Source organism: Elephantulus edwardii, unplaced genomic scaffold, assembly GCF_000299155.1.
Source record: "Elephantulus edwardii isolate Elephantulus edwardi_28Jun2011 unplaced genomic scaffold, EleEdw1.0 scaffold00106, whole genome shotgun sequence".
NCBI lineage: Eukaryota > Metazoa > Chordata > Mammalia > Macroscelidea > Macroscelididae > Elephantulus > Elephantulus edwardii.
The window spans coordinates 3,749,506-3,771,185 of NW_006399856.1; the positions used below are offsets into that span (position 1 = coordinate 3,749,506).

The 21,680-nt window shown below is 41.8% G+C and overlaps 1 protein-coding gene across 1 annotated transcript in view; it reads right to left on the reverse strand.

Moving 5' to 3' along the window:
* The window catches only part of XRCC5 (X-ray repair complementing defective repair in Chinese hamster cells 5 (double-strand-break rejoining)), a 122,983-nt gene extending 102,213 nt beyond the window's left edge, over positions 1 to 20,770 (reverse strand). Inside the window, exons 1-8 of the mRNA XM_006891952.1 lie at positions 20,750 to 20,770; positions 15,109 to 15,222; positions 13,505 to 13,688; positions 11,531 to 11,579; positions 10,423 to 10,545; positions 6,147 to 6,338; positions 2,874 to 2,988; positions 384 to 522 (exon numbers count right to left, since the gene is read on the reverse strand). Coding sequence (XP_006892014.1) covers positions 384 to 522; positions 2,874 to 2,988; positions 6,147 to 6,338; positions 10,423 to 10,545; positions 11,531 to 11,579; positions 13,505 to 13,688; positions 15,109 to 15,222; positions 20,750 to 20,770 — 937 coding nt within the window. The remainder of the gene's footprint in view (positions 1 to 383; positions 523 to 2,873; positions 2,989 to 6,146; positions 6,339 to 10,422; positions 10,546 to 11,530; positions 11,580 to 13,504; positions 13,689 to 15,108; positions 15,223 to 20,749) is intronic.
* Positions 20,771 to 21,680: the final 910 nt, after the last annotated feature.

A 21,680-nucleotide genomic window follows, 5' to 3' on the forward strand; every position in this document is an offset into this window, starting at 1 on the left:
ATGTTTAGGAGGAATATATGATTAGGTATTGATTGCTATGACAAGAGTCCAGAATGAAAGCTGCATAGTGGAGTGGACTTAAGGGGGAGGAAATTGTATAACCGTGAAAGAATTTTTTTTTTAATTTTTTTTAACTTTTCAAAGAGAAAAGCAAATTGGCAGGAAGTGATGGGCAGGGAGGAAAGTGCAACAATGAATGAATGGAAATCCAAACTCTCTGTAAACTTTCGCTAAAATAAAGTTTTAAAAAATTTTAAAATGAAAGCTTTTAAAAATAAGTAAAATATATGAAACAGTGAAGTTATAGTGCATAAACTGGAAAATAACAGTATCGGGGGGGAAAAAATCTCTTTTAGGCAAAAGTGAAAACACTATCGACGTACCTTGAATAGTGTCTTCTTTTGAAACTTCGGTTTCATTGTCATCATTTAAGCAATAAACTGTTTCTTTTTTAAGATCTTCCTTTTTTAGGGTTCTTGCATCCACAATTGTCCAAGTCTTTTTAATTTTCTCCTGTACGATCTTATTTAAAAATAAATAAATAAATAGACAACACGGAAAAGGTAAATCCAATTGAAATACTCACTAGATCATGTAGAAAAATCTATAGCATGTACTCACATACTTCATAATAATGTAGACAAGTTTTCATACTAAGATATACCTGAGTTTAAACTGTAGTTTATCTTAAAGTAAGATAAAGTGGTTAAGTATGTCTACATTTCATTTCTTCCCCTGGGTAATCACAGTTTAGTAATATTTTGTTCATATGTAAGCACTTCCTACACAAAATCCTTTTACTACCAAATACATATTAATTCACTCAAATAAGAGAATTCTTCCTGAGGAAGGAGACTATAAAACTATGAGTTTTCCAATACAACCAGAGAAAGAATCTACTGGCAGCCATAAATCAATACGGAAATATGAAGAGTTAGAAAAAGGATGAGAACAGACTGTATGCTCACTCCTGGGACAGAACTCTAAGACTCAAAAGAACTTGAATTTTTAATAAAAACCATTGCTAATATTTTCACGGGTATATGGACCTAAGCCACTAGTTATAAAAAAAAATACATGAATGTTGAAATATATTTTCATGACTATTTTATACGTTAAAATTGTTTTATACATTTCTTTTGAACACTTAGAGGTGAGGAGGCTTGTGAGGAATGGATCAGGCTTCAAATAAGAGTGAAACATGAAATAATCAACAAGAATACATTGTTTTGTAAAGCATTGTATTATGTATAAACAAACACATATTACAGTATAATTTCACAGTAACAAACACCCATTTTTGACACCTCATAGATGTTACTACCAAATCATTAATAACTAAGTCAGGTGTGACTGAATCTCCAAAATGCTAAAGTTTTCACACAGGTGTAAATGTGTATTTCTAGCATGCTACTGTAAGGATGTAAACAACTCAATGCATTTCATTTTCCTTCTTACAAAAAAAAAAAGGCCTTAAACCCATGGTTAGCTCTCAATTGTCTACAATGAGAAAGAGGTGGGGCTCAAACTCTAGGATAAACAATTCTTCCTCTCCTTGGACACCTTTATATTCATCAAAAGACAAACCCACAGTTGTCAACCCACAGTGACCCCACAGGACAGAGAGCCACACTGCCCCAGAGGGTTTCCTGGGCTGTACATTTTGGCAGAAGCAGACTGCCCCATCTCCTGCAGTGGGGGGACTTGCACATTCAAAATGCTGACCCTTTTAGGTTGCCAACCAAATGCTTTGCTCCGTATGTCACCAGGGCTCCTCCAATACTTTTCTGTTGTTGTTTTTTATTTATATTATTTACAAAATTTAAATACATTGTTTTTCAGACCAGATTCTCCCAATTTCCCTCACCCCTCCATCAAATTGTACAACCCCATTATTAATCCACCCCTGCACATCCTCATCCCCCTTCCTCCACCCCACCCACCCCTTGCCTTGAATCCTCATACCCATTCTACAATAATGATTTTACGCAGTATTTGTCCTTGGGACTATGTTCACTCAGCAAAAAGCTCTCCAGTCCCTCCCAAGTTAGGTAGTAATTTACAAAATCATTGCTCTGCGTGCTGCATAGTATTCCTCTGTGTGACTGTACCATAATTTCTCAATCCATTCGATTGTAGTTGGACATGTGGGCTGTTTTCATGGTCTTGCGATGGTGTATAACGCTGCTATGAAAGCTTGTGTACAAACCTGTTTGTGACTCAGTTCTCCTTTTCTCAGGGTATATTCCAAGCAGTAAAATAAATGAGTCACATGGAATTTCTATATTAAGTTTTTTGACGAAGCGCCAAACTACCTTCCAGAATGGTTGCACTATTTTACAATCCCAACAACAATGTATAAGAGTTTTCCTAACGCGCCACATCCTCTCCAACATTAATTACGTGCTGTCCTGTTAAACTTTGGCACTGCTACTAGAGCGAGATGTTTTCTCATTGTGGTTTTGATTTGCATCTCACTTATTGCCAGTGATTTGGAGCATTTCTTCATATGTCTGTTGGCCATTCGAATTATCTTCCTCTGTGAAAATTCTTTCCATGTCTTTTGACCATTTTATAATTGGGTTGTCAGTCTTTTTCTTGTGGAGGCCCAGGAGCACTCTGTAAACTTTCGTTATGAGACTATTCTCTAAGATGGTATTACCAAATGTTTGTTCCCAGTCAGGTTTTCTTGTCCCCCTGTCCTCCAATACCAAAGCAAATAGAAAGATTCAGTGAACAGAAAAAAAGCAGTTATTACAGTACTAACGCAGTAATTATAATACTGAACAATCCATACCTGAACTGTCAGTTTCTTGTATAATCATATTTACTTGTCATAAATTTCTTTTTAAAAATGTGTATCTCCCACTTACCGATTTATAGGCCACAATCTTTATGGACAAACTGGAGCCAATGGTCAGCTGACAAGGCCAGCACATGGAATGTCTTTTAATTTTCTTAAAGACACACAGCTGCCTTAGGCTCTCACTTGAAGGGAAAAAAAAAGTATATATGTGTGTGAGTATATATATATATATATATATATATATATATATATATATGAAAGTAACAATTTCCTCAAGCTACATTGTGCAGGATGATGAATTTCTTTTCTAGAATAAGCAAGCTGTTGTTGGTCATAAAGACTGGAACAGCAGAGGAAGGTAGGCAAAAGATAACCACAAGTTGAGAGAGAGAAATGCAGGAAAACTGGTATAGAAGAAAGGGTAAAATTCTTGTACTGACAGGCATAAAGGAACATCTCCGTCTTTCCCGATTCAGTCTTTCTCTCTACTCAGTCAGTGGTTCTCAACCTTTTTTTTTCAGCACTAAGGAAACTTTTACAAATACACTGAAAGCACACTGATAAATGAGTTTCTATAAAATATAAAGGATTCACCAAATTCCTGAAAAGTCAGACCCTAGCGTAAAAACTTCAGCTCGTAAACTTCGGTCATAGGATGAGCACTATCCCATAATATCATTGCAATTTCATAATTCATTAATTAGCTCTATTTCTCATCAGTACAATGCCTAATTATGTTTTGAGGACTAATGTGCACCTGAGTCCAGCAATGATATTTCTAATGTATATTAAAAACTGTATGTATGTAAATGTAAAAACTGGACAATAAATGTGGTAGATAAAAGAATCAATGTACAAGACTTACTGTGATGGCCAAGAATACTGACCATCCCAGGGACTGCCAGAGAACAAAGCTATCTTGGAAGAACAACCACAGTTTTCCTTAGAAGCAAGAAGGGTAAGACTTTGTCTTATATACTTTGAACATGTAATCAAGAAGGATTTTCCCTGGAGAATATCATTAGCAGGAGGTAAGAAAAAAGAAAACATTCAGCAAGATAAGAGTAACACCAAGACTGCATTAATGGACTGAAACACAGTAGTAACTGAGAGAATGATGCCGGACAGGGCCGGGTACTACTGCCACGTTTGACTACATCATACACAGGATCACTATAAGTCAGAGGTGACTGGAGGGCACCTAACAACAGTCTGTTTTTAGAAGCATTAAGAGGAAAACAACTCAGGGATATAAGGCTCTAGTGGCCTAGCTGTGCTGCTTACCCAAAACCATGCACCTAACAGCAACACCAACCAAAGCTTAGGGTACACCTGGGGTTTGTTTTTCCCAGAGATCAAGGTCTGAACTAGGTGTAATGTGTTTCATATAACACTGCTATCAGTCAGTTCTAAAACTATCAAGAGGTCTAGATTCTATTTTAGGAGAGGCTTTAAGGCCCTGCGTTCATTTGTAACAACTACAAACAGCTGGATCGGTTTTGCAGTAGATTTTCACCTCCCCAAGTAGAAATGAAATTGTCTAGTATAATTATCTGCAAAACTGGAACTGTTCTGTTTCTAACGACACCTGTCCAACAGGGTAAGGCGCTTCAAAGCATATATGGCCGTGAGCACCTGAAACGTGCTAACAGGACCAATGGACTAAATTTTTTATTGTATTTCATTTGCTAAGAAGCTTGGGTGGTATGTGCGTTCTGTGTTCAGACTGCTAACTGAAAGTTCAAGTCTACCAGTGTCTCCTGTTCATTAGTAATAACCTGGGAAATGTGACTGAGAGTCATCCTGAGTCAGACTTGGGTCTGGTCTTGGTTTGATAATACACTACGGCGAATAACTCAATAATAGCAGTAATTTCTATGCTGCTGTTCTTAGGGACTATTGAGTTGGTCCTGACTCACTGAGACCCTACACGTAAGAAAGCAGTGATGTCTGGTCCTTGATTGTCTTCTGAGCACACTGCTGTCACCACTGTGCCAACCCATCTGGCTCAGGGTTAGAATGTTACCTTACAGTCTATATCCTTGCCTTAGAACAAGTCATATCCAAATCTGAAAGAGAAATAACTTAGAAACACACCTTATGGATACGAAAAGAAACGTGATTCCTTTGGCAGTCCCCTGTGAAACTACAATTCTATTTCCAAAATTTCCATTTGTCCATGACTTCCAAGGTCTGCATTTAGAAAACCATGATGTACTGTTTTCGATTATGTTGTTATTAGGTGTCTCAAGTCCAGCACGCCTGATAGCAACCCTATGAAGAGATATGAACCCTGTCCTATCTTGTGCTATCCTCACAGTGTCTGTGTCAATTCACTTGATTTCTTCCTCTTTACCCAACCCTCTGCCTTTCCAAGGACTCCCTCCCCAAGGAATAGCCTCTCTCTGGCAGCATGCCTAAAGTATGTGAGACCAAGATTTTATCACCTTTTCCTCCAAGGAGCACTCCAGTTGTACCTTCTCTAAGACAGGTGTTTGTTCTTTTGACAGTCCATGAGATATTCAGTACTGTTCTCCAACACTACAGCTCAATGACATCAATTCTTCTGCCATCCTTATTCACTGTCCAGCTCTCAGATGCATAGGAAATGTTGAAAAAGATCATGGCCTGAATTAGGCTCACCTTAGTCCTCAAACTGATGTCACTGTTCCTCAATCATTTAGAGAAGTCCCTGACTGTAGACTTTAATTTCAATTACAGATCACTAGAAATATTTTTAAATGGTGGATGAAAAAATTAGAGCACATATATATTTTAGTAACTTAAGCATTCTAATTGTTGAACCATTGTTCAACTAAGAACTGTGATTAAATTACTTCTATTTAGTGCCTACCAATAAACTAGAGAGCTCTGGTGGCCTAGCGGTAAGAAGCTGAAGTACAATCCACAAGGCACATGGTTTAAATCCACCAGCTGCTCCATGAGAGAAGGATAGACAATTTCCCTCTGTGAGATTTACTGCCTTTGAAAACTGGCTGGAGGGTCAGCTATGGGTCTGGTCCAATTTAATGGTTCACAACAACAATTTATTATGGAAGGGCTTAAGAAATGTGCACCAAATTGGTATAAAGAGGAAAATCTATTACTCCATCTTTTGTATTAGGTTTGTTAACTCTCTTAGATAAGTTTCTAAATCCTGGAAATAAACCGGAAACCCTGTGCCAAGCACAGCAATTTTTAGAAGGCAGAGATTGCATACCATTTTTTCAGGAACAGTCAGTATACCAACTGGTGGTAATCAATGGAGAGGCAGGGAAACTGCTAGTCAAAAGAGGGACACAGGTGTGACTGAAAAGCTGTAAACCTTTCCCCTCCTTACCTGAAGGAGTAAATCTCATCCAGCCCATCGTCACCTTCTAAAGATCTCATCACCTTTTCCACCATCCGAATACCTTCCTTCTGCTGCTCAGTCATGCCCTTTTGAGGAAGGAAAGGTCCGTGGTGGTCCGGGCGCAAGTTGCCGTCTCCTCTGTCCCCCATTCCATCTTCCTTCCCAATTGCGAAAGGCAAACTGATAGGAAAAGATCAGCAGTAGTTAAAGGGCAGGTTCTAAGAACAAGCAAGGTTCCAATTGTGCACTGGTCGCGCATAAGCTATGTGAAAATGGGCATGCCAGTCAAGCTGAGCTTCAGATAGCTCAGCTGGCAAACGGGATTCACCTACCTCACCAGCACTTTCAGTTTCAAGAGCCAGAAACCTCTTTGACACAGTAAAAGGGGGAAAGTTATCAGTCTGATTAACCAAATAATGAAAAAAGCAGAGATGCAATGGCCTTAACAAAACCGTAAACTCTGTTTTGTGTGCTGGAAGTCTGTAGCACAGGGAGAAAGGTTACTATATTATCCAGGAAATTAAAACTACAGCTGGATAATGTATAGAAATGCTTGTATGCAAATCAATAAAAATATGTAATTTTAAAAAACAGCAAAATTGGTCAAATAACAATTTAAAAAAAAAATGAGGTCTCCTCTTTCCTATACTTCACTTTGTTGCTCAGACACACAAAAAAAGGCAGCAAATAAAACGACATCAGCAAGACCTAAATAAATGGGAAAATGTGCCCTGTTCATGGATAGGAACTCAACTGTGAAAATGACAATCCTACCAAAAGCAATCTACATGCAATCCTGATACAGATACAAATTCACACTTCAAAGAGATCAAAAAAGAAATTGTTAAGGTTTTTTGAAGAGGAAAAAGACCCCAAAAATAAGCCAAACATGGTTGAAGAACAAAAATGAAGTGAGATGCTTAGCACTCCCTGACCTCAAAACCTACTATACAGCAATAATAACCAAAACAGCTCACACTGATAGGACAGGCACATAGACTAATGAAACAGAAGTGAGAATCCAGAAACGGACCCAGCTACCTACAGTCAACTGATATTCTACAAGGAAATAAAACCTATCAAATGGAGAAACGACAACCTCTTTAACAACTGATGCTGGCAAAACTGGACTGCTACCTGCAGAAAGCTTAAATAGGATCCACATCTCACACTATACACAAAAATCAACTCAAGGTGGGTCAGAGACCTGAGAGTAAAGCCCAAAACCATAAAGTTAATCAAAGACAAAGTGGGATCAAGCTTAGAAGGCCTACTTTATGGTATAAGGAAAATGCCAAATACAGCCAGAAATACACAGCCTGGAGAGGATCAAATTGATGAATGGAACCTTCTAAAGATTAAATCCCTGTGTGCAACAAAAATTTTTTTCAACAAAAGTGAAAAGAAAACCTACTGATTGGAACAAACATTTGGCAGTACCTTTTGAAACAAGGGTCTTGTATCAAAAGTTTACAGAACCTTACAAAGCCTCCATAAGAAAAAGACTGATAATCCAATTACAAAATGGGCAAAAGATGTGGAAAGACCTTTTTAAAGAGGAAGATATTTGGATGGCAAAGAGACACATGAAGAAATGCTCAAAATCAATGGTAATAAGAGAGACAAAAATCAAAACCACAATGAGGTACCATCTCACTCCAGAAGCAGTGGCAAAGATTAACAGGACAACAAGTAATAAATGGAGAGGATGTTGCAACATAAGAAGTCTTATACATTGCTGTCAGAACTATAAAATGGTACAGTCACACTGGAATATAGTTTGGCATTTCCTCAAAAGCTATATATAGAAATTCCATGTGACCCAGTTTTTCCACTGCTTAGAATAAACCCTAAGAAAATGAGGCACAAATGGAGCCTTGTACATCAATGTTCACAGCAGCGTTATTCACTATCACAAGAACATGGGAACAGCCCAAATCTCCAACCATAATTGAATGGATTGAGAAATTATAGTACATTCATATGATGGGAAACTATGTAGCATTCAGGAGCAATGATTTTATAAATCACTATCTAACTTGGGCCAAAGTGTTTGCTGGAGCTTCCCAACTAAAACAAGCCTGGAAGCAGGAGCGGCATCCACTTCCCAAATGGCTTACCTCCGGAAACTCTATGTATGAACAGTGCTCAGGCTGTTCGTTCACAGAGTCGCTATGAGTCGTCTACGACTCAATGGCACCTAACAACAACAACAACATCTAACTTGGGAGGGACTGTAGAGCATTATACTGAATGAACTAACTCGGCTTTATAAAGGCAAATACCGTAGAAGACCATTACTGTGGAACATGTATGAGGATCTAAGAGTGGGGGGGCTGCGTTAATCATAGGGTCGCACAATTTGACGAGTGGAGGAAGGGGTGGGTAAAGGAAATGTGAAAGATCTGGTGTGAAAAGCAAGGTATACAAACTTCTTAGGTAAACCGGTATAAAAAAAAAAGATTTAAATTTAAAAAAAAAATTTAAAAAAAAAGCACTGACAGAAGGGCTGTGTGTTCCAACCAAGTGAAGGCATCTTGAGACTAAACATAGGAACGGTCACTGAGCTGAGCTTCTGAAGTGGTGAGAAAACTTCTAATCAACAGAGAAGTGTCATTTAAGCCCTTAATTTCTCTGAAGTACCATTTCAACAACTATCAGCTTGATGGGTTATCAGGAACTATTCTCCCCCAGTTCTCTGGAAAGGATGTGCCCCTTGGCAGTCTTAGGAGATACATGTATGCAAGAGGTTCTTAATTCCCCGTGGCAGGCATTCTGAAGGAGCCAAAGGGTTACTACTCTGAGCTACAGGCTTCTTGGCATAACCTTTAATTTGAAAAATGAGTGTCCCCAAAATACTTTAATAATTCAACATCCTCTATCATCACTCCGATTTCACCAAAAATAGGACAAGACGAAATCGGTTTCAAATGCAGCAGGAAAGATTAATACAGCAAAAAGAACTTTCTGTTAGAGAGGACATAAGCTAGAGAAAGTGAAAGCCTGGTAAAGAAACTCAAGTTCTTTGAGGAAAGGAAGTAGGGGCTCTCTACCAACAAGATATCAAATATATATTTTCTCCACTGAATCTAAATACCCTACTTGAAGGGAGAATATGGCAGTTGCCCCACCACCCCCAAGTCGACCACTTCCTGAGAAACTTAATTAACACCTAAGCTGGTCATCAAGGACCAGATCAAACAATGGATCCTGATAAGAGTCTGAGCTTGAGAAAACAAAAAAAAAAAAGCTAAAACCTAACTAAATTAACACGCCAAATTCCAAGAAGTACCATCTTAGTCCTCCCCAGGACCCCTATAAAAAAGGAAACCTCCCAAACTGCCGGCACGCCATTTGGATGCTGTCTGCATGCCATGCTGCTGGGTCACTTGGTGTCCCTCTCAGAGCGTGCAGTAAAGGCCTGTTCGTTTCCTGGGACCAGTTCCTTTGGTTATTCCTCTCCCTCGCACCCTTGCGCTTCTTTTTTATATCTAACACTACTTTCAAATTGTTGTTATAGTGTACGATAAAGTTGGAACCAATCCATAGCTGGGCCTCCGGCAAGTTTTCACAGGCAGTTAATGGCATAGAAGGAGACTGGCCAACTTTCTCCTGTGGAGCAGCAGCTCGTAGCCTCAAACCAGGCACCTTCAGGACTGCAATGCCGCTTCTTGCCACTAGGCCACCACAGTTCCCTTACCTCGAAATACACAAATATATTTTACATGTATTTCTAAAGAATTTTGTTCCTAAAGTAAAAAAGTTACTTTAGAGATTAAAAACAACTCACAATAAACATTAATATACATTTAAACTGATAACCACGTTGACATTTCTTTCTATCTAAAAATATGCCTCTCCACTTTAAAGGATTAGAGTTCTCCAGAGCTATTTCAGGAAAAACAATCCCGTCATTGTTTAGGTAAAGCCTTCCACACACAAGCAGAGAGGAACTGAATGTCCTCAAAAGATTCCTCTAATTCCTCTTCCTTTTAGTCTAAAAACAGTGAACAAAAGGTGTGAAACTGAGCTGAACCCTTCTGTCCCACTGTGTCTTTCATCTTTTTAATCAACAAAAACTCAAAACAGTGTCCAGTACGTAGAGAAGTAAGTGAATATCCACGGAGTACACTGATCTGACAAGTTCGACCACAGAGCAGAGAGAAGCCTCTTACATAAGTTATTTATAACGAAGTCCTGCCCACAGCATTTATGATCTCATTACAACAGGATGTATCTACGTTCTTTAGTCTTAGGATCTTACAAGAACTGCAGGGAGATGCCGTATCGCTTCAGGTTCTGAATGATAACATCTAACTGATCTTTGCTGAACGGGCTGCTGAGGTCAGTGAACACTTCAATATGCCTCTTCTCAAACTTCTTTCCTCTAAAAGAGAGAAAGGTGACATTCAGAAATCATTCTTTTGAGTTACATCCTACAAACTGAACACACCCTGTCACTAAGGAAAGAGAGGCTCAGACAGGAATCTACATGCTATTAATAAACGCTACGGTATTTAGCCAGTCACACGCTGTTGATGTTCAGTTAAGTTCTCTTAAATACACAATCGACCCTGATACATCTCATACTTTTTTAACATTCTGGGTGAAATTTCTGAGCATTATAACAGAATGTAAACAAACTCCTCTCCCAGTGAGCCTTAACTCAACCTTAGAAAGGCTTACTTTCTAAAAGTCTTGGTCTGATCCCACAGACCACGTGAGGCAGGATTTTGCAGACTGGGAGAAATGATAATAAACACTGAAGCCTAAGGTTTCAGTGCAGGTGTTTTTTCTGCAGGCAAAGGATACATGTGTTTAGTTAAACTGGTAATGCATCAGGAAGTCGGCCAGAGTGTTTGTGCATTTAAATTACCATAGATCATGCCAAGTAAGGAACTTGGGGAAAATGGTTGTTAAGCACTTACACACATTAGGTGCTAACCCAAAAGATGGTGGTTTAAACCCCTACCAGCTACTCCACCAGAGTAGAAGGAGGCACTCTGCTCGCCAAAAGATTTACAACCATGGAACCCCTGTGGGGCCGTTCTACTCGGCCCAATGGGGCATCCACTGTGAGAACCAACTCGGCAAGAATGGGTAGGCACAGCACTACTAATAAAATACCATGCTTGGTAATTAGCTTAAAGGAACTTGAGATAAGCCCAATTGTTTATTACTCTCAGTGAAACTCCCACCAACTACAACTCAATGAAGCACGGAGACTGAGCTGAGCCATCGAATTCCATTGCAGGCTTCTTGAACCACACACACATGCAATCTGATTAACAAGTAAGAATGCACTGACCCCACCGACCCTCACACGTCTGTACACAAACCCATTTCCAAATCTCTGCAGTTAAAACACTTACACCGTTTCCTGCTGAATCACATCCATGCATACGACAAGCGCATCCAAGACTCAGCCAGTTAAGGGCAAAAGACTGCACCGCAATAGCCCCTTTACTCCAAGAACAAGCTACGGTTTTCCAGCAAAGCTGACAGTGCCTACTGCCCCCTCCAAATATATACATAACACAAAATAAACAAACTGCAGACCCAGGCTGACGATGTGATGGTTAAGAGTACCAGCCTGACTGCCTCTGTTCCAGTTTATTTCACTAGCATTTACTGATAAATGTCCCTCCTGAAACATGCAAATATAAAAATCAGCCCAAAACGAATCTGTTGTTTTTGGTTGTTGTTGAGTGCCTTTGAGTCAGTTAGGATGCTTTTTAGAGTATCAAGAAGGAATCTTTTTGGAATACTAAGCATGAAGTGGGCCACAATGGAGCATTTGCAAGTGAGCCTCAGCACAACAGTGCCCCCAAGTGGTCAGAGATAGAAGAACTGTTTAGAGACAAGACACCTGTAAACCAATGGAGTATGTGGAAGAAATTAGAAATCTCAGAGTCTGACTATGAATGAAATTCTTGTCATGAAAAATCCCCATAATAGAAGAAATGAGTATTTTACTGCTCGGCTCCACAATCAACACTCTTAACACCAGCAGTCAGGAAATCAGAAGACGAATTGCATTGGGAAAATGTGCTGTCTGGGACCTCTCCAGAGTGCTAAAAAACAAGGATATCAGTCTAGAGACTAAGGTGCGCCTAATCCAGGCCATGGTCTTCACAGTTATTTTCTACACATCAGAGAGCTGGACAATGACTAAACAGGACAGAAGAAGAATAGATGCCTTTGAGTTGTGGTGCTGGAGAAGTCTTGAACATACCATGGACTGCCAAGAAAACAAAAAGGTCTGTCTTGGAGAGGGTAAAAACTAGTCTCTCCTTAGAGGCTAGGATTTTGAAGCTCTGTCTCATATAGTCTGGGCACATGGCCAGGAGAGACTGGTCCTTGGACGGCCTCATGCTTGGAAAGGTAGAGGTACTGTGAAGGAAAGGAAGACACCAGATGAGATGGATTGACACAGTGACTGGGGCAATGGGAACTGGTATGTTGGAATTAGTGAGACTGGCTCAGAACAGGGCAAGGTTCAGAGCTGCTGTACATAGGGTCCCTATGGGTCACAGGCGACTTGATGGCACATAACAACAACAATCTTCAACTATTTCTAATCATCACCAACACTAGACCCTTTGCACAATCACTATAGATACATATTTCCTAAAATTTGCTGTTTCTATGCCTTCTAACAGCTCATATTGCAGAGGGCAAGCTGACTGTCAGGGATCTCTCCAAACTACTGAGGAGCAATAATGTCAGGCTCAAAACTAAGGTGCCCTTGATTTAGACCAGGATCTTTTCAATCACTAGCTATGCATCTGAGAGCTGGATAATGAATAAGGATGACATAGAGGGAATTGATGCCTTTGATTTGTGGTGTTGGAGAAGAGTTGACTATCCCAAGGATTGCCAAAAGAACTCCTTGGAGGCTTCATCGCACATACTTTAAGCATGTTGCTAGGAGAGGTTATTCCTTGGAAAGGGTCATCATGCTTGGAAAGTTGGAGAGTCTATGAGAGAAAGGAAGACCCTCCATGAAATGGACTAACACAGTGACTGCAAATATGGCCTCGAGTGTGTCAGAGATGATGAAGATGGCACAGGATTGAACAGGGTTCAGATCTGTTGTACTTGACTCAAGGGCACCTTACAATAACAGTATGGACAGAGGCAAGGGACTAATGTGCCTGGAAGCAATGCATCCCACCTGATTACCTACACATTAAATCCCAACAGCTATCATCACCACATCCTCAGAGTCAAGCACATCCACACAGTTAAAGCTAGGATGCTAAGACTCTCTCCAAATTGGATTACATTTCCCCCTCCCACCCGCCCCAGACCAAAAAGAGTCTTCGCTGGCTGAGAAAGGATACTGTCAGCATGCTGAGAACCTGGTTGGATTCTGCTTTCAATGTCCTCCAGCAAGTCAAAATCTGGCAGCATCAGGTGCCTGTGCACTGTGATGTTCTGATACTGGTCTTCACTAGCAAGGGCGTTGTCAGTGTCATCCGTACCAAATAGGACCAAAGCAATCTCATCTTTGCTTTCAGCGAACACCTGGAGAAAAATGTCAGGTTATAAACACTGTCACTGTGAACTGGAAGCTTTTAGGCATCTAATCTGCACGGAGCAGGACACTCCTGTTTCACTGAATGAGCCCCCTATGACAGAGTCAGATCCAGAACACTGGCCTGGATGAACCATGACTTGATGGGCGAGGACAGTACCTGATATCTAGTATACTTTTCATGGGACAACAGGTCCCATCTTTCATGTCACGTTCATGTCAACATGAGCAAGGGCAGGAGTGCCAGGAGGGTGGCTACTGTTCTTGATGGCGTTCAGACAACCCAAATTCTAATTCTCAAGGAAAACTAATGATGAATAATTTGAAAACATTTTAGTCTATTCTTTGGAATGACTAAGGTTTACATTTTCTGTGGATTAAATCTGCTGCTCATACCCTCAACTTCAGCAATCCCATTCAGAGGCATCTAAAACCTAGAGGAAGTCATGCACATGTATCAAGGAGAAAACTGACAGGGAATTTCACTTCAGCACTGCTTAAAACAAGGCACAACTGGAAACTACACATTAGCCAGAGAATGAAAACATGACATTGTAGTTGTTTTACCGTGGAGTCAGAACCCACCCATAGCTGACCCTCCAGCGGGTTTTCAGAGGCAGTTAATTGCAAGGGAGATTGCCCATCCTTCTTCCGCAGAGCAGCTGGTGGCCTCGAACCACGTGCCTTTGGGATTGCAGCACAGCTTCTTGACACTAGAGCTCCCTAAACATACCCTACAGCACATTTATTGAATAGGATGTTACAGTACAGTACAAAGGAATGTGAGCAATGCTTATTAACATGAATGTATCTCAAAAATACAAAGTTGATGCTCCGCTGGAGAAGGACGGGCAATCTCCTCCTGTGCAAACAAAAATATAAAGTTGATTGAGAAAAAAAATACAGGATTATATTTACCATGTGGTTTCAGCTACAATGAGTTCTGAAGAGCTTATATAATACTCAATATTACTAATGAAGATATGTTGAGGTGGCAAAAGTCTAAAATACAAATCCTTGGAGAAGGAAGTCATACTTGGGAGGGTGGAGGGACAGCGCAGGAGGGGAACAGCCTCTATCTGGCGGTTTGATTCAGTTACTGGGACAATGGGGACAGGTGCGTCGGGGACAGTAAGACTGGCACAGGACAGAGCAGGGTTTAGGACTGTTGTTGACATAGGGTCACTAGGAGTTGCAAGCGACTCGACGGCACATAACAATAACAACAACAATTATAATTAATAAAATTCTGAGGAAAGGAGGGAAGAACAGAATGAGGGAGAGATACACAAGGAGCCTCAAGTGTATTTGTAATAGTATATTTTTTAAGATACTAAGGAAGAAATCACACAGACATCTCTTAGGTAAGATCCTAGGACTAAGGAGCTCTGGTGGCCATCTGAAACCTACCTGTCGCTGCACGAACATGGTCATCACCTTCTTTGCTTGTTCAAATGGCGATTCTTCACCAGGAAGAGAGTTACTCATGGCAAAGCCCACATCCAGGCACAGCACAACAGCGGCCTAGAAACAAAGTCCCAGAGAGTATTCAAGAAAATGTTATTAACAGTGACAGGGAAAAAGAAAGAAATGTCCACTGCTTATTTCAACCACAAAACCTATGCTGATCTGGGGGGCGAGGAACAGTTCTACATGAAGAACGCATACCCTCCTCTCTCTCTGCTGGCAGGTCAGAAAGAACTCATAGCTGACCCTCCAGCAGGCTTTCCAAGGCTGTAAGTCCCATGGGAGATGGTCCATCTTTCTCTTGCGGAGCCACCAGTAGATTAAAAACATCAGAAAGGTTTCAACTTTCAAGTAGCAGAACAACTTCCTACGGTGTACGCCCCAGAGCTCCCTGAACTATGTATGTGTGACAGACACATTTTCCTTATGGAGAATCCTTCTATAGTCCTGATGCCTTCTTTTATTTTTTGCATATTAATCAAATTTATTTTAGAGCACTGATTAATCTTTTAGTCCTGATGCCTTCTAACAATTAGACACTCCTGCCAAGAGACGTGTATGCTGTTATTCCTTCATCCTGCGCCCAGAATGAGCCCACGGGACTGCATCTGAACCCTGAAACAGACTGGAGCCAAGTCCCGCACATGTAGGTCAAACAATGCTGATGCAGTTATTCAACAGATGTTTACAGAAGCAACTTTAAACCAGAAAAACTCCAAATCAAAGACTAATGGGTTTTTTTCAAGAAAGGAAGCTGGTATCTATCTAATCAATGGCACTAATGGTTCACAGTATAGAAATTCTTGTCTGGAAACACAAGAATGGACACTTCAAGCTTCTTTCTGGCAATAATAAAAATCAAAATAAATAAATAGGAATCAGCCCACAGTCAGAAGAATGGGGATTCTAGAACACTCAACTGTGTACATGTGGAACCTGGATGTAGTTCAACAAAGAGTTTTTCAAACAGAACAAGGGAACAGTGCAGTTTAGAATCAGGAAATGTATCAGGTTGTATCCATCCATCATATCTATTAAATCTGTTTGTTTTGCAAATTATTCAAAATGCTAGAGTATAGGAAGAATGTGGGATCAGAATTGGAGGAAGACTCATTAACAACCTGTGTTATGTAGAAGATACAACCTTGCTTACAGAAAGTGAAAACTTGAAGTTCTGACTGCAAAAGATCCAAGAGACCACAGCCTTCACTATGGATTACATCTAGACATCAAGAAAACAAAACCCCTTGCCACTAGTCTAACAGTTGGCAACAGAGAGAGACAGAGAAAGAGAGAGAAAGAGAGAGAGAGAGAGAGAGAGAGAGAGAGAGAGAGAAAGACTGAAGATTTAAAATACTTCATTTTATGTGGATCCAAAGAAATCAAAAGACATGTTACACTGGGAAAATGTGTTTGTTGTCAAGGATGTCTTTAAAGTGCAAGGATGTCAGTTTAAAGACTAAAGTGCACCTGACAGAAGCCACAGTATTTTTAATTGTTTCATCTTTATACAGGGAGCTCTGCTGGTATTGTCCATAGTCTGTTGTGCTGCTAACCCAAAAATCTGTGCATCTCTGGGGGTCTGGGTCTGCCAGTGGCTCTGAGAGTGAAAGGCAGTCCCCTCTGTTAGGATCAGAAATAACAAACATGGTAACAAAGGTCTAAGGAAGAAGCAAGAAAACAGAATGATAGCACCAGCTGGCAGGATAAATCAGCATCCCAACAGCTGCAGCAAGGACTGCTTGCTTCACTGGGATAAGCACAGGTACGAGCACCGTCAGGAAGGATCAAGCTTACATAGTGAAGAGCCAAAGAGGGGACGGTGTCTATCCTCATTCTCTCAATAGACCAACCTTCACCAGTCTCCTGCATAGTAAATTTCTTTGGCCTTTTAACTCTTTCTGCCCAACTTGTGTGTTCTTCCTCTGTTCTAACAACTCAGGAAGCAACCTTTCTAGAGAACACCCACCTGAGGAGCCAGGCCTAGGTGACATCCCAAACCTTTACACCCTCTTTTTACAATATACAACCCCAGACACTTGAGTCGGGATTGACAGTGATCTTGAGCTTAAGCTTCATATGCACGTGAAAGCTGGAAAATCAGTGTATGGTGGTGTTGGGTGATGTTGAGTCTGACTCATAGTGACCCTATGAACAACAGATCTGAACCCTGTCCTGTACTGTGCCATCCTCATCATTTAGACAAACTTGAACACACTGCTGCAGTCACTGCGTCAATCTATCTGGTTGAGGGTCTTCCTCTCTTTTGCAGACAGACCTTCTACCTTTCCAAGCCTGATGTCCCTGTCTAAGAAGAGTCTCTTCAAGCAATGTGCCCAAAGCATGTGAGACAAGGCTTTGTCACCTTTGCCTCCAAAGAGCCTCTGGCTTTCTTTTCTCCAAGACATATCGGTTTGTTCTTTTGTTAGTCCATGGGACAGCTGTATCTTTCTTCAAGGCCTCTTCTGTCATTCTTCATTCATTGCCCACCTCTCAGAGGCACAAGAAGTGATTGAAAATAGCATAGTTTGAATCAGGCACACTTTAGTCCTCAAACTAACATCACTGCTCCTTAGTAATTTAGAAGGTCCTTGACTGCAGACTTTCTCAGTGCAATATGTCTCTTGATCTCTTGTCTGATGGTACCAAGAGACTGTGGATCCATGTAAGCTCAAGTCATTGACAATTTCAATCTTTTCTCCATCTATCATGGCATGGCCTATTGGTCCAGTGGTGACAGTTTTTATTTTCTTGACAGTGAGATGTAATCCATGTTGATGACTCTAGTCTAATTTTCTGCAACAAGCTTTTCAAGTCCTTTTCACATTCTACAAGCAAGAGTGTCATCTGTACAAAGCAGGCTGCTGCTGAGATTTCCTCTGATAAATAGCTTCATCTACACTGAGCTAGATCTAACTCCCTGACTTAGTGACTAGCTCTGGGGATGATTGGTCCTTGCCTTTGTTTGTAGCTAAGCTTGCAAAACTAGATCAAAGTCAAGCAGAAAATGGTTTCTCCCTGTTGTTGTTGTTATGTGCCGTCAGTCATTTGCGACTCATAGCGACCCTATGTACAACAGCCCCAAACCCTGCTCTATCCTATGCCAATCATGCTGCCAGTCACTGAATCAATCCACCTCATAGAGGGTCTTCCCCTCCTGCGCCGTCCCTCCACCCTCCCAAGCATGATGTCCCTCTCCAAGGACCTGTCCCTCCTTACAACATGTCCAAAGTATGTCAGACGAAGCCTCAGAATCCTTGCCTCCAAGGAGTAGCCTGGTTTAACCCTCTCCAGGATGAATCTGTTTGTTTTCTTGGCGGTCCATGGTACATTCAATACTCTTCTCCAGCACCACAGCTCAAAGCCATCAATTCTCCTTCTGTCCTCCTTACTCATTGTCCAACTCTATGATGAATAACAAGTGATTGCAAAGACCATGGCCTGTATCAGGTGCACCTTAGTCTCCAGAGACACCGTTGCTCTTGAGTACTTTAGAGAGGTCCCTAACAGCAGACTTTCCCATCGCAATACATTTTTTGATTTCCTGGTTTCTCCTTAGGCTATGTATTTTATCACTCTAAGCATTCTTCAACCTAGTTATGTTTGGGGGGAGGGGCGTGTGTGTGCATGCGTGTGTGTGTGTAAGGGTATACTTGGTTTCTTCCCTTTACCCACAGCAGAATCTCTTCTAACCCAGCCCTTCAGTTCCTTGCTTTAAATTTTCCTTTCCTAATAAAAGGAAATGGCTTATTTTAGGGAAGCTCTGGTGGCCTAGTCTTCTGGAGCTGAGCTGCTGGCTCAAAAGCAGAAGAATGAGGAATCCCTTCACTTGGGATTTTACAGCCTCTGAAAACCCACTGGGGGGTCAGCAGAGTCGGCTCTGACTAAATGGCACATGACAACAACTTCTTTTAGTCTGTCACCAGGTCAGTTTTTCTCCCCTGTATGTGTGTACATGACAGGCTTTCCCTCTGCGAAGTGAACTCCAACAAATAAGGAAGTGCAAAACACTGATCCTTTGAATTACAGTGTTGACAAACAGGAGTGAATATACCTCAAAATGTCAAAGGAACAAACAAATCTATCTTGGCAGAAGCGTAGCCAGGGGTGCTCCCTACCACCACGCAAGGTGAGACGTCATCTTACAAATTTGGGGCACGTTATCAGGCGTGGCTGTGCTTGCCTCTGCTAATAACACTGGAGCTTAGAAAAGAGGAGAGTTGTAAAAGGAGAGGAAGACACTCAAGACTGACTGATAGTATAAGTACATATATTCCTTGGAGACATGACGCTAAGAACAACAGCATCGAGAGAGATCAGTTGGCCTAGAGGACACAAAGTGATACTACCAAGCCAAAGGTGGGTGCCTCTAATCCATAGCCTTCAGATCTGTTTTTGTTTTTGGTGAAACATTCTTCTCGGTCGTATAGTCCTGGTCTGTCCACTTGCTGTACAGAGGTAACTCGTGGTTGCTGGAAGCTGAACACTGTGACACTGATGTGTCAAATGCAACAATGGTTACCCATGGTGGATAGTGTTTGGTGGAGCTAACCGATTAAAACAAGCTTGGAAGCAGAAGTGGCATCCAGTTCCAAAATAGCTTGCGTCTGGAAACCCTATGAAAGTTATACAAGTGTCCACATCTTTCATTCATAGGGTCGCTATGAGTCGCTTATGACTCGAAGGCACTTAACAACAACATATTCCTTGGAGAGGCACATGATGCTAAAAAAGGTGGGGAGAGTCAGCAAAGGAGAGGAAGACCCTCGACCTGGTGTACTGATGCAGTGATTGCCGCAATGGGCTCTGGAATGTCAGGAAGTGTGAGGATGGCACAGGATACAATAGGGGTCAGATGTTTTGATTAGAGTCGCTATGAGTTACACTCGACCCAACGGCACCTACCAACAACATATATAGTGTCATGCAGTATATATGTATATTAATACACACACACACACACACACCCCCCTCTGACACATCCTTGGTTTTTGTGATCTGTAAAATGGGAACAATTATTCCCACCTTCAAAGAGTTGTTATGAGGTTTAACTAAGAATAAACTACTTAGAACATTGAAGCGCACTAAACTTTCAATAACTGCTAGATATAAAATTATGAGGTAGGAATCTGATGCTTTACATTTCAAGTTCGTGCTTGTATCCAGAAAAGTTCGCCGTCTCCTAAACACCAAAAAGCCCGCGCTCCGAAGTAAAGGTGGAGGCGGGGTTAGAGGCGGGGCCGAGCGAAGGTGGAGGGGGCACGGCCGCGGGCGGGAGGCGGGAGGATGAGGAGGACGGGGACGAGGGGGAGGAGGGGGACGAGGAGGAGGAGGGGAAAGAGGCGCGCGTGGCCCGGGGGCTGCGTGACCGGAGGATGGAGAATGGGCGAGGCTCTCATTCACGACTTCAGAGTTCAAATCCTCAGCAATGCTCATAGCGCCTCCTGGAGCGCACGCCCTCCCAGCCCATCACCAAGCTTCTCCCTCCCCTCCCCACTCTTTAGCACCGCCGCGATCCCATCACTCCTGCTTCCGAAGCCCGGGCGTGGAGATGGACATGACCCAAGCCTAAAAGTCTGTCTACCTTATTCCCGGACCGCGCCATGCTGCAGGCCTTCAGGTCCCTCGGCCCCTCTTCCGGCAGGGAACCTGCACCGCCTCAACTCGGTTCCGGCGGACTCGGAACCTGAACGCAGAGGAAGCCTCCGATTGCCGGCCGGGCCGGGAAGAGGTGCGGGACGCCGGGCGCCGGATGTCTGAGCATGCGCCGTTTCTCCAGCTCGGCTGCTCTCTTCGTTTTGCTGGGCGTGTAACCCTGAACGTCACGTCTGCAGGTAGATCCAGTATGAATCCAGGAAGTAAACCAGTATTCTCTGTCTCAGTTGGGGGAAAAAGAAAGACTTCACAAACGTGGTAACCTTAGAACCAAGCCTGTAAGAAAGAGTAAGAGTTTTCTAGGCAAAGATGTAAAGAGCATTCTTTGCTGAGAAAATGAAATAGAGAAGCCTGGAGGCATGAAACAACATCCGCTTAAGGATCTATCAGTACCGTAGTTTAGAGTCTTTATCTTGCAAGAGGGTAACTCATTGTGGCCCAGTCCGAACCAACTCATAGCTGCCCCTTCTTTCTGAGGTTGTAAATCATTCGCTTTGGAGGAAATTGCCACCTTCTTTGGCTGATAGCTGATTTGAGTTCACAGCACAATTACAGACTTACCGACTTGTGGGCCGCCAGAGGCAGTGGGAGTGAGTTGAGTTTAGAAGACCAGCCAAAAAAGATAGAGTCGAAATGGCAGCTGTCAGTCACGGTTTCCTGACATATTTACATCCAGTATCAGGGTTTAACATCAGACTTTATGTAACTATAGCAATCTGAAAGTAAACTCTTTGATAAAGATATTATCAATAAAGTTATAGGAAACGAACACCTTGTAAGATCTTTTGCAGAAGGACTCTTATGCAACCAAGGGATGCTGTTGTTCTGTGCCCTGTGTCCACTATGACTCATAGCGACCC